The sequence below is a fragment of the Corylus avellana genome, chromosome 4 (assembly GCF_965113065.1).
Source record: "Corylus avellana chromosome 4, dhCorAvel1.hap1.2, whole genome shotgun sequence".
NCBI classification, from domain to species: domain Eukaryota; kingdom Viridiplantae; phylum Streptophyta; class Magnoliopsida; order Fagales; family Betulaceae; genus Corylus; species Corylus avellana.
In genome coordinates this window covers 29,203,596-29,217,431 of record NC_142493.1, presented here as the reverse complement: position 1 = coordinate 29,217,431, position 13,836 = coordinate 29,203,596, and the positions used below count along the sequence as shown (strand labels likewise).

At 37.3% G+C, this 13,836-nt stretch overlaps 1 protein-coding gene and 3 pseudogenes across 1 annotated transcript; all 4 read right to left on the bottom strand.

The window, feature by feature from the left end:
- On the bottom strand, positions 1 to 378 carry LOC148586590 (uncharacterized). Its single transcript, XM_088515700.1, has one exon. The coding sequence runs from the start codon at positions 376 to 378 to the stop codon at positions 1 to 3; it is 378 nt and encodes a 125-aa protein (XP_088371826.1).
- A 1,474-nt stretch (positions 379 to 1,852) lies between these two features.
- LOC132178851 (UDP-glycosyltransferase 75C1 pseudogene) lies at positions 1,853 to 3,555 on the bottom strand (annotated as a pseudogene).
- Positions 3,556 to 7,502: 3,947 nt separating this feature from the next.
- Positions 7,503 to 8,891, bottom strand: LOC132179662 (phloretin 4'-O-glucosyltransferase pseudogene; annotated as a pseudogene).
- A 2,872-nt stretch (positions 8,892 to 11,763) lies between these two features.
- Positions 11,764 to 12,837, bottom strand: LOC132178378 (phloretin 4'-O-glucosyltransferase pseudogene; annotated as a pseudogene).
- Between the last annotated feature and the right edge of the window lie 999 nt (positions 12,838 to 13,836).

Sequence of the window (13,836 nt, the reverse complement as noted above, 5' to 3'; positions counted from 1 at the left end):
TCAGTTGAGTTTGCCACGAACATCCAACCATGGATCACCCAGCCGTGGACAATCAGCCCAAGAGTTACGAACAACCTCCTTAAAACCTTTATCTTTTGCCCAGTCCGCATTAAGGCGAAAAACACCTTTTCTTTTCACCCTTCTTTCACAACTTTCCGTAGAAAGCAGCAAGGGGTGATGATCAGAGCTACGACACGCCAACACTTCCACATGCACCATCGTCCACAAAGAGCACCACTTCTCATTTGCCACCGCCCGGTCAAGTCGCTCTTGCGTATAATGGTGTCCAAACCTCCCATTATTCCAAGTAAACTTTGGTCCTGTAAAGCCCAAATCATGTAAACCACAATCCTTCAAAGTTTCTTGAAAAGCAACCATTTGTCCCCTAGCCTTAGAAACAACCCCATTTTTTTTTCAGATAAAGCAACAATCTCATTAAAATCACCAAGCATTAAAGACTTTTACTCTCTAGTCTATTTGGAAAGCCAATCATTTTTACAATATAAGGATCAGGATCCTCTCTAGTCTAGATTAATTGTGCCGCTCATATGTTGAAAAGTATTGCTTTGGCCAAGGGCAATCAAGCCAACCAAAAAAAAAAAAAAAAAAAAGGCTTTATCCTGTGTACAGTATATTCCTCAGCATCATTGAAAGACAAAAATCATGTGTGGATAAATAATTCTTCCGATTGTTACACGAGTCACCACTGACACTCTATTTTGATTGGCAAATGAAAAATGTAGTACGACTTTTTACGTCGAATTAATTTATTTAATACACATGCTTTTTTTAAAATAGTATTTTGCTTGCTGGCTACTCAAAAAGTCTCAAACAACACTCTCATGGGTCAATTCTCATAAATTTTCCTTTTGAAAATTTTTTACATGCCACTAAGATTTTGTTTGATAAAATGATTTTCGTTGAATATTCTCAGCGAAAAACCAGACGGTGGCCAAGTAAAGTTATGGCAGTATGGACAACAACGCCTAGTCTCTATCGATTTGAAAATGAGATGTTATAATTTAAAAATTATTTATCATTTTCAAAAATAAAAACAATCTTCCGAAGAATTCAGATCTTATCCGATGAAACAGCCGCTTTAGAGAGTACGTTATGGACGAGAAAAAAAAAAAAAAGTGGACCACGAACAATCAGGCTTTGTCTCTTGTGGTTGTACAGCAGAGAGACAAATGGTTATTCAAATTGGCACAATGCTTGACAAGAAGAAGGAAAACTGACATGCATTTGATTACTTACTAATCTCTATCTCACTTTTCCTTCTTTCTTCTCGTCGGCTCTCGGATATCATTAAAAACTAATTAAGAGGATGCGCCATTGCCCCTGCAGTTTCTTTCAATCATGTGCTTTGTGGGACGAATGGGCGGTCATTTTAAGTTAATTTATTTAATTAATTCAAATAATAGAATTTTAATAATAATTAACATGAATTTACAAAAATATAAACATTGATTATATTTATTTTATATATATAAAAATTACTTACCATGGGGTTGTATATGATGTGAATATTATTATGAAGATACAATTTTTTTTTAAAAAAAAAAACTTTATTTAGACTTCTGAATTAATTACTAAACTCCCTTAAATCTCATGAATTATTAAACAAATGAGAAGTGCATGCAACACTTATCTTCATTGAAAGCATTGAGTGTGTTTGACCGCCACTTACCCTAAATTAGAGGCAATAATCTCTCAATTACAAACGAATATTATCCAATTTATGATCAGAATTCAAATTTTATGCATTTAACAATAATGTACATGATTTTTTATTATTTAAATTTTTAAACAGAAGTGTCAACATTCACTTTGAATACACCTTTTTTTAAAAAAATCAACTTCGAATACATTGTCAGAAAGAAAGGTATTATTTTTAACAACCACCTTGTGCAATCTCATCGACAAAAGCTTTAAGATTGTTATACGAAGAACCGCCTTCCTTGGCAGCCTCCGCAGCCAAAGCCTTCCATTTCATAGCATTCTTTCTAATATCTTCCCCTCTCCCTCCTCCTAGAATCAATTCCAAGCATCTCTTGATCTCATCACCTCCCACAATTCCATCCTCATTTGCAGCCACCCTCACTCCCGTCTTCCACATGTCCTCAATCAGCTTCGCGTTTGTTCCTTGATCTGACCAGTGGGGGAACGCCACCACTGGCACCCCACAACTTAAGCTCTCCAAAGTTGAATTCCACCCGCAGTGTGTCACAAAACATCCCAATGAGGGGTGTGACAAAACCTCCAATTGAGAGCACCACGGCACGATCTTTCCCTTTTCTTCCAATTCCTCCATACAACTCAATTTATTGTCTTCCTTCTCTTCTTCTCCGTTTTCCTTAGCTTTTATGACCCACAAGAATGGGCGGCCGGAATCCAACAATCCGCGTGCAATTTCCTCCATTTGTTGTTTGGATAACACTAATAAGGACCCGAACGACACGTATACAACGGATGATTTGGGCTTGGAGTTGAGCCATTCCATGTAGTCCTTGGAACTTTGGAAAAGATCTCCTCCAGAAGAAGTGTCGGATGGATCTTTTCCATCCAAAAAGGCAGACGGCGTTAGCGGCCCGATTCCAATCAAATTGAACTTTTCGATCGCTCTTAACGCCTCCAGCTCCAGTGCATCAAAGGTGTTTACTAGTATTATCGGCTTGCTTTCTTTTTCAAGCGCTTCAAGTTGCTCTTGAAGTGCTGGGAGCATAAAAGTTTGCGTACTTGAAGCAAGCAAGAAGGACGGCAGGTCACGGCTAGTGAGCAATGGCAGTCCCGGTAATTGTATCGGACAGGAGGGGTCATTGCTGCTGTTCCTGATGACATCACCATAACCATTGAAGAAGTAGTAGTATATGTCAAAAACCATGGCGGGTTGAATCCAAAGAAGCGCTGATGGGAGGTGAAATTCATTCGCCACGTCCCCAGCCCAAGGGAGGAGGATGGTGTAGACCAAGCCGGTAAATGGACGACCCTCGTTTGCGCTGGACACGACAAGATCAGTGAGAGCTTGGGAGCTACGGCGCCTGATCTCGGACATGTACTTGCCGAGGTCGCCATCATTATCTTTAAAGCCGTCGTCGTAGCCGTCGGAGAAGGTGGAGAAGGACAAGCCGTCGGGATCGGGGGTTTTGGCCATGCGGCGGCGGGCGGCGACGGTGGTGACGAAGGTGACGTGCGCCCCCAAGCGAATGAGGCGCTTGGAGAATTGGAGACCGGGATTGATATGGCCCTGGATCGGATATGTTATGAGGAGGAAGTGGGGCCGGACCATTATGGTGTATCGGCTGTAACTGCTCTGTGCAAATGGCTCTGGTTGCTCAAATTTTGAGACATTCATGCTGAGGACGCAGAAGGACCGTGTATATAGGATGGGTGGGGAATAGTTGTTATGACGTTTGCGGTGACGATTTGGAGAAAGGCCTGCCATTTCCAACCCCAAAAAAACAACCTTTTAGGACCATTCCTATGCGCTTCCTTTTTTATTTTTTATAAATTTATAGGTTAGAACTACTTTTTATAGTTCTCTATCTACTTGTACTCCACCGTAACATTCTTTTATCATTTCATATACTAATTAAATATAATTTTTATACTTTTATTTATTTATTTAGTTCTTTATTTTTTAACTTTTTTAATGATTCGGGGAGAAAATAAGTTTATTTTTTATTTTATTTTAATATGCATAAAGATTGCTAGAGCACAATCTTATATATTGGGTTGTACTATAGCGATCATAATGTTTAAAAATAATATAGAGACTTTACCGTGGGTTACTTTTTTGTGATTTTTTTAACATTTTTTCTAAACTTAAAAAAAGAAACCACATGTAAAGGAGCTGCTTTGAATGCTCTAACAAAACTTGCCCTCGTGACCATCTTTGTTTTATGCAATTTCGCCTCATCTGTATTTTGGACGATAATTCATAATATAATAAAGGAGTTATAATATTAATTAAATAATTAAATCAATAATTTCTTTTGTGAACTTAAACTTTTAAATAAATAATGTTTTTACGGTAGCTAGTCGTCATGTCTCAAATTCATTTATATTCTCTTAAAGGAATTGTTAGAAGTTAATTAAGTACACTTTATTCAACGGATTCAGGTCCCTTGGAATTCCTAAAGGAATTCTTTTACTAACCAAATTCTCTCTAGTTTATTTGAAAAGCCAATCATTTTTACAATATAAGGATCAAGTTCCTCTCTAGTCGAGATTAATTGTGCGCTTATATGTTGAAAAGTATTGCTTTGGCCAAGGGCAATCAAGCCAACTAAAAAAAAAAAAAAAAAAAGCTTTATCATGTGTACAGAATATTCCTCAGCATCATTGTGGATAAATAATTCTTCCGATTGTTACACGAGTTAAGACTGACGCTCTATTTTGATTGGCAAATGAAAAAGGTGTTTTGCTTGCTGGCTACTCAAAAAGTCTCCTACAACACTATCATGGGTCAATTCCCTTAAATTTTCCCTTTGAAAATTTGTACATGCCACCAAGATTTTGTTTGATAAAATGATTTTCGTTGAATATTTTCAGTGGAAAACCTGACGGTGGCCAAGTAAAGTTATGGCAGTCTCGAAAACAATGCCTGGTTGAGTCTATCAATTTGAAAATGAAAACAATCTTTCGAAGAACTCAAATCTTATCCAATCAAGCAGTTGCTTTCGAGAGTACGTTTGTGGACGAGAAAAAAAAAAGAAAGTGGAACACGTACAAGGCTTTGTCTCTTGTGGTTGTACAGCAGAGAGACAAATGGTTATTCAAATTGGCACGATGCTTGACAAGAAGTAGGAAAACTGATGTGTATTTTATTACTTTCTAATTTCTATCTCACTTTTTCTTCTTTCTTCTCGTTGGCTCTCGGATATCATTAAAAACTAATTAAGAGGATGTGCCAGCAGTCTGCCTCAACCATGTGCATTGTGGGATGAATGGGATGTCATTTTAAGTTAATTTATTTACGGATAAAGTCTATTTAACTCCCTCCAACTATCATTCCAATGACAATTTACTCTCTAAATTATCGATTGCAATAATTTACCCCCCAAATTACTAAAATAATGACAATTTACCCCTATTTTTTTAAAAAATGACGAAATTACCCTTACTAAAATAAAAATAAAAAATAAAAAATAAAAAATAAAAAATTTAAATTTTTATTCAAAATTTTAAGGTATTTTTGTCTTATTGAAAATTTTATACGGGTAATTTCGTCATTTTGCTAGCATTTGGGGGTACAGTCATTGTTTTGGTAGTTTGGGGGGTAAATTGTCATTGAGGTGGTAGTTTGAGAGGGTTAAGTGAACTTTTTTACCCTTTATTTAATTAATTCAGATAATAAAATTTTAATAATAATTAACATTAATTTAAAAAATATAAACATTGATGATATATATATATATATTTATATATATATGAGTAATGCTAGGTACCATCTTTTTTATCCTCCTAAAATCTTCCTAAAGCTGATGTAGCTTTGAAAATCACAATTGGATCAAAATTCTAGTATTATTCATCTAAAATTTAATAGTGATTTTAAAAGTCAAGTCAGTTTTAGAAGGATAAAAAGATGGTACGGCATTACTCTCTCTCTCTCTCTCTCTCTCTCTATATATATATATATATATATATATATATATATATATATTACTTACCATGGGGTTGTATATGATGTGAATATTATTATGAAGATACAATTTTTTTTTTTTTTTTGGTAACTTCACTTTAAACTCATGAATTACCAAATGATTTAAGAATCTCTCCAAACTTCAAAACCTCTCCATTTGAACCCATGAACTTTCAATTGCAATCAATTTGAACCTTTCCTTCAGATTTTAAACTTTAAAAGTGAGACAATGACGTTTATATCCCTGACTTTTTATAAAATTCCAAATTTACCCTTAATTCCAATTTTTATTTTTTTTAAAAAAAAATCAATGATATTTTGGTCTTTTTAGGGGTAAATCAGGGAAGTTAACAACTAAATCTGACGGAGGGATTCAAATACACTTTACCCCCCGAAGTAACTAAGTTTTGGAGGGGTAAAGTGTTAATTTGGGGGTAAAGTGTCAATTCTAAATGCTTCAGGGGTAAAGTGTACTTCATGGAGGTTAAGTGTCAATGTCAGATACTTTTTTTTTAGGGGGGAGGGGGCGGAGTAAAATGTCACTTTTTAAATATTGAGGTTAAAAGTGTAAATGAGTGGATAATTCAGTGGGGTAAAGCGTATTTTTCCCAACAATTAATTAAAAGCAAATAAAACCCCGCTAACCTCACATATTCACCTTCTATTAAGGATGTGATCACTATTATTACATGATACTATTAAACTCTAAATTGTAATCTTTATTTTAATTTTGGAAAAATGTAAAATTAGTTCACGTAGTTTACTTGATTTGTACTGCACTTTTGTGGTATCAAAATATTTTAAGAGTTTTTGGAGTACACATAAATAATGAAGTGTTCATTTTGATACTCCAATGAACTTTTTGCATTACTGCTACGCCTCCATACTACTAACACTCATTGATGTATTATGGCATCGTTGAACACTTCATTACTACACCATACACTTTTATTGATTATATCATTCTCACCGGTCGCTTATGAGAGCCCTCTTATCCCCTGCTACGAGAATTCATGCATCCCTTGATTTAGTTGCAAGCTTTGTTGCCCTAATAGCCGTTGGTCCATTACATTGGTATGAGTACTGGACTTAACTCTCTTTTAAATTAATTTAAATAAACATAACTTATTTCCCCAAAATTGAAACAATGTATAAGGGTGCAAGTTTAATTAGTTACCTAAATAAAAGGTGCAAGTCTAAATTGTTCTCGGCTCTCATCAAGACTTAAATTTCTTGCAAACTAGATTGTAGGAACTCAACATTAAAAAAGTGACATGTATCTTTTTAATAACATGTTCTTCTGACATATTAAACAACACATGTCATTGTTTTAGAGGTTAAATTGTTGGAGTTTGTATAATTCAGCTTGTCTATTTCATGAAAATCACGAGGTAGATTGTACCGAGTGACGTACTTTCTAAGTTACAAATGTACACCAAAAAATTCGTCTGAAAAGGAAAAAAAATAAACAAAATTGCAAGGCAAAAGTGAAAAACAAGAATCAATAATGCACAAGCCATTTTTTTTTTAGCACAAACTATAATATCATTGTTTGAAGTGGTATGATATTTTCCGTTTTGAGCCTTAACTTGGGGGCATTAACCCGCACAGTTTTGTTATCGAATAAACTACTTAGAAAGAGCATAATTTATATAAGCACAACCCTTTCTCACACTCAGGAGTCAAGACAATGTGAGATGCCACACAAACCTTTTCAAGCCTAGCCTGACAACGATTTTTTAGGGAGTTTTTTGCTTTAGCAAAAGCATTAACAAACGATTTAAACGCAAAATATTTTTAAAACTTTTATTTAAAAACACAAAAAAAAAGAAAAAAGAAAAAAAGAAAGGTATTATTTTTAACAACCATCTTGTGTAATCTCATCGACAAAAGCTTTAAGATTGTTATACGAAGAACCGCCTTCCCTGGCAGCCTCGCCAGCCAAAGCCTTCCATTTCATGGCATTCCTTCTAATATCTTCCCCTCTCCCTCCTTCTCCGATAACCAATTCCAAGCATCTCTTGATCTCATCACCTTCCACAATTCCATCCTCATTTACAGTCACCCTCACTCCCGTCTTCCACACGTCCTCGATCAGCTTCGCGTTTGTCCCTTGATCTGACCACTGGGGGAATGCCACGACAGGCACTCCACAACCTAAACTCTCCAAAGTTGAATTCCACCCGCAATGCGTCACAAAGCATCCCAACGAGGGGTGCGACAAAACCTCCACTTGACAACACCATGGCACTATCATTCCCTTTTGCTCCAATTCCCCTTTACAACTCATGAATTTCTCTTCTCCATTTTCGTTAGCTCTTGTGACCCACAAGAATGGGCGGCCGCAACCCAACAATCCACGAGCAACTTCCTCCGTCTGCCGCTTCGTTAACTCCGACACGGTCCCAAACGACACGTAAATAACAGATGATTTGGGCTTGGAGTTGAGCCATTCAATGTAGTCCTTTGAGCTTTGGAAAAGATCTCCTCCAAAAGAATTATCCGATGGATCTTTCCCATCCAAAAAAGCAGACGGAATCAGCGGCCCAATTCCGATCAAATTGAACTTTTCGATCGCTCTTAACGCCTCAGGCTCCAGTGCATCAAAGGTGTTCACTAGAATTCTCGGCTTGCTTTCTTTTTCAAGCGCTTCAAGTTGCTCTTGAAACGTCGGGAGCGCAACAGCATACAAATTTGAAGCAAGCAGAAAGGAGGGCAGGTCACGGCTAGTGAGCGATGGTAGTCCCGGCAATTGTATCGAACATGAGGGGTCATTGCTGTTGTTCCTGATGACGTCACCATACCCATTGAAGTAGTAGTAGTATATGTCCAAAACCGTGGCGGGTTGAATCCAAAGGAGGGCTGATGGGAGGTGAAGTTCACGTGCCACTTCCGCCGCCCATGGGAGTAGGAGCGTGTAGACCAAGCCCGTAAACGGGCAACCCTCGTCTGCGCTGGACACAATAAGTTGAGTGAGAGTTTTGGAGCCAGAGCGTCTAAGCTCCGAAATGTAGTGCTCGACGTCATCGCCAGGTTTAACCCCGTTGTCATAGCCATCAGAGAAGGTGGCGAATGACAACCCGTCGAACGTGGGGGTTTTGCTCATTCGGCGCCGGGCGGAGACGCTGGTGGCGAAGGTGACGTGGGCTCCCAAGCGAATGAGGCGCTTGGCGAATTGGAGGCCGGGATTTATATGGCCTTGCACGGGAAATGTAACGAGAAGGAAGCGGCGGTGCACCATGATCGTCGTGGACTGCTCTCTGCAATTAATGGGAATACATTTGATCATGCGGTACGAGTCAATTTATGGGACATGCAATCTCAAGCGGATCGAAATATGCACAGTTTTTCAAAACAAAATCCTACCAAACCACCCAAAAACAAAATATTCATAACCACAAAATATATATATATATATATATATATATATATATATATATACATCAAAATAATAATTAAGATATATGTAGCATTTATGACGTTTGAGATGACGATTTGGAGGGGGCGGTGACCTGTAATATATTGTTGTCTATACGAGAGGGCCAAGGACTGCCTTGGGTTGATCATGCATGCACGTGATCTGCTCAAGGAGTTGCATCTACGGCACTGGTTTCGGTAGGCCGGGACCCGAAATTCCAAATTTATCCAACAAGTACTTCGATTATTTCACATGATCACGTTTTAATTTGTCACTTTATTAAGCAAGGATTTGCTGGCTTTCATTTCGACGAGGATGTTTGGTTTTTATAGTTTTACTCTCCGGCGGCCATTTTTGATCTAGATTTCGTATAATTTTTTTAGATTATTTTATGCATCAAAATGTTTAAAAAATGATATTCATTAAAAATATAGCATGTTATCGAGATAATTAAAAATAATTTTCTTCTCAAAATGCCTCATTTTAACTTTTGTAGGGATCATTTTTCTTCTTCATAAAATTTAAAAAAAATAAAAAATAAAATAAAATAAAATTGGTTCAAAGTTTTTAAACAACATAAAAAGTAAAAATATGAAAAAAAATATATTGATTTCTTAACCGTAACATTCCACATTTTTAATTTATAATATTTTCAAACGTTTCAATAACTAAAAATAGCAAAAATTACATAATTTAAAAATCTACTATTTCTTTAAAATTTTAAAGATCTAAAAAAAAAGTTATAAAAGAAGCTTTAACAAGACAATTTATTTATTAGTACTTGTGAGTTGTGAGTGAATGAACCCAGAGAAGAGAGAGAGAGAGAGAGAGAGAGAGAGAGAAAATACTCAATGTTTAAGTCCTGATTAGATAAAATTGATTAGATATAAAATGCTTAAATCAAGTTAAATCAAGTTATCTACATGATGCCTCGAAAGAGAAATATCCAGAGTGTAGAATGTGTAACCATTATTGCCGGTGCCGGCAGGATTATTTAATGCACTTTAAATCACCATTATTATCTTTAATCTAACAATAGATGTGGGCCGAATGGCCGATTCGAGTTGGATTGGATGTCATGTAATACGAGGACAGGTGGATATTTTCTGATTGGGCACCTGTCAGGATATCCTGACTAGGTACCTAAACGCTTGTCCAAACAGTTTAAGCTCATTTATGTTTTCATATGAACGGTCGTATTTCGTTCGTTTCTCCTAATTTCCATGTGTGTCTAAAGCAATTAGGGATTTTTCTCGTCCATGTTTAAATCTTCAAAGTGATTTAGCTTGTTGGGTGTAGAACAATTCAATTAATTATTCAGAGTTTAATTACCAGTTTGCCTATACGTTAGGAAGGTGTATATAACCTTGTGTTTTGCTGAATTTAGAATATATATGTATCGATCAAAACATACATCTTAAGACTTAAGGCTTGTCCTGTAAACATGGATAGAGGCAGAGTTTAGTATGGGCAGAAGCCAAGGGCCAATAAATTGTGTTGTTAGAGGCCGATATGCAAAAAAAATACCTTCAATTTTTTTTCCTTATGAGTTGGCCGGGGATGGCATGGCCTATATATATGGGCCACCCCCTTCCTCCATCTCTCTGCTTATAACACTCCTAAAATGAACTAACTAGTAATTAATTTAGTCTGCTTCTTGAACATATTTACCACATAAATAAATTTCAAGAAATTTCTTTAAACTATTAATTATGATCAATGAAAATTAAATACTTTTTTCTATTCGATGTAGGGAGGGGGGGGGGGGGGGGAAGAAATTACCAGAAAATAAAAAAACAAAGGTGACATAGTCTTCATAAGAACAGCCGGGAATGGATAAAATAAATGATATGACCCATCAAACGAATGGATACTAAACCCATAAGAGTTACCAATACGAGCATCAGTAGTCGGTACAAGAAATCAAACCCAACCATAAGTAGTGTAGAGAGAGGGAAAACTCTGCCAAAAATTGAAAAATAGCCGAGTAAAAAGAACTTGCCAAAAAAAGAAACACAAAGAACAGAAAAATACAACGAAAAATAAAGAAACATCAAATAAAATCATCGAATAGCAACACCGGTGGTGGACAAGGCAGAGGAAGGCGGCTTGGGCCAGTGCGTGGAAGCCAATTGTTGGCACGTGAAGACTACGCGACGGCAGTGGTTGTCGAAAGCTATTGAAACGCCACAAGAGGTCGGCGACAGCGGTGAGGGGTAGAAGAAGGCTGTATGTGTTGAGTAGGGCGTTCGACGCTTCGGCGCGTGTTAGACACATGCCCATAAGTAAGATCTACTTGCGGCGCATGTGGTACACTCGCTAGCACGTGGTAGCCAGATGGAGACACGGAGACATGACCAACTTAAATACTTGCATAGAGAAAAATAATAAAGAAGAGAGAAAGAAAAAAAAATATGAAGAAGATGAATGAAGAACAAAACCCTTCAAGCCAAATTAAAGCAAATGTCCACTTCTTAGCATTCCTTCTCATTTCTTCCCCTCTCTTTCCACTACCTCCAACAACCAATTCCAAGCACCTCTTCTTGATCTCATCACCTTTAACAATCCCATCCTTAATTGCAGTCACCCTCACACCCGTCTTCCACACTTCTTCGACCAGCTTCGCATTTGTTCATTGATCCGACCATTGAGGGAATGCCACATGTGGCACCCCACAAATCAAACGCTCTAAAGTTGAATTCTATCCACAATGTGCCACAAAGCATCCCAACGAGGGGTGCGACAAAACCTCCACTTGAGAACACCACGGCACTATCATTCCCTTTTCTTCCAATTCCTCCTTACAGCTCAATTTATCTTCTTCCTTCTCTTCTTCTTCATTTTCCTTAGCTTTTATGACCCACAAGAAGGGGTGGCCGGACTCCAATAATCAGCGTGCAATTTCCTCCATTTGTTGCTTGGATAACACCAATAAGCTCCCGAACGACACGTATACAATGGATGATTTGGGGTTGGAGTTGAGCCATTCGATGTAGTCCTTAGAGCTTTGGAAAAGATCTCCTCCAAAAGAATTATCCAATGGATCTTTTCCATCCAAAAAAATAGACGGAATTAGCGGCCCAATTCCAATCAAATTGAGGTTTTTGATCGCTCTTAACGCCCCGAGCTCCAGTGCATCAAAGGTGTTCACTAGTATTCTGGGATTGTCTTGCCTTTCAAGTGCTTCAAGTTGCTCTTGCAATATTGCGACTGCAAAAGCATACATATTTGGCGCAGCCAAATAAAAGAGAAGGTCACAACTACCGAGAAATGGTAGGCCCGGTAATTCTATCGAGAATGATGGGTCATTGTTGTTGTTCCTGATGACATCACCATAACCATTGAAGTAGTAGTAGCATACGTCCAAAACAGTGGCGGGTTGAATCCAAAGAAGCGCAGATGGAAGGTGAAGTGCACACACCACATTGACAGCCCAAGGGATAAGCGGTGTGCAAACTATGCAAGTGAAACTACGGCCCCCGTTTGCGGCGGAAAGGATAAGATCAGTGAGAGCTTGGGAGCCGCGGCGCTTGACCTCGGATACACGGTGGTCCATATTATCAATATCGGGTTTAGTCCTGTCGTCGTAGCCATCAGAGAAGGTGGCGAAGGACAATCCGTCAGGAATAGGGGTTTTAGTCATGCGATGATGGCCGAAGACGGTGGTGGTGAAGGTGACACATGCTCCCAAGAGCAGGAGACGCTTGGCGAATTGGAGGGAAGGATTGATATGGCCTTGTGCGGGTAATGTAACGAGGAGGAAGTTAGGATGCATGCACCATGATCGAGCTTTGTGAATATGTGATTTTTCTTTTCGAGAGGACGAGAAATGGGTCTTATGTTAACATATTAATTTGTAGCTATTGTGGTCGGCAACTAAAGACGAGGATTAAATAAAATCAAAATAAGTTGCAGCTACCGATAAACAAATTCAAAGGACAACACATGCATAACCATGCATGTTGACCAAGTATTCACGACGTGTTGTTAAGAATGTTTCACTGTAATTAATTCAAACTTCTATAAATGAAAGCCAATGAGTTAATTAGGTTTGGTTTACCAAACATGCATAGTGTACATGTTCTTATAGTAGCGTCATAAAATATTCGAGTTCGGATGTTCTTTGGGTGAGGAAATGGCCAAAGTACTTTGAAGGAATTAATTAGTTGCATTTGGATTTGTGGAAGTGGCTGTTGTTATGATTGTAAAAGAATAAAAGTTACAAATTTATAATTGATGACATACATAAAGCTTTCTTTTTTATCTCAAATAAAATACAAGATTTTTTTTTTTTCTAATTCAGGAACTCACTATTGAAATTATAATGAAAGAAAAGATGAAAGTCACCTTTGGCATAAACAAGTTAATGTTAACAAGGGAAAACAATATTATATCCTAGGTTTTATTTCACTTGTAAGAGCAGTCCCAATAGATTAGTCATCTTCAATTTTTAGCTAAAAAAAAAAACTCGTCCATCAATTTAATTATGTAAACCAAAATACAAAATCCGTACATGAGTTCATGTACAGTGTCACATGAATGCATTCACTAAGAGAATATTGTCTCCGCTAATGATGCTACCAATAGCGGCGACATCCGGGTGTTGCCACTAATGAAATGAGAAAATAAAAAATATATATATTAAAATATATTTTAGGTTTTATTATATATAATTATAGATGGGCTATTTATTAAGAAGCCCATCATGAGAGGAGTTCAGTGGCTAATTCTCCTGTAGGATTCAGAGATTAGCATACTTTTTTTTTTTTTAGTT

Coding starts and splice junctions, on each gene's coding strand:
- LOC148586590 (XM_088515700.1), bottom strand. CDS start 378: ATGGTTGCTTTTCAAGAAACTTTGAAGGATTGTGGTTTACATGATTTG.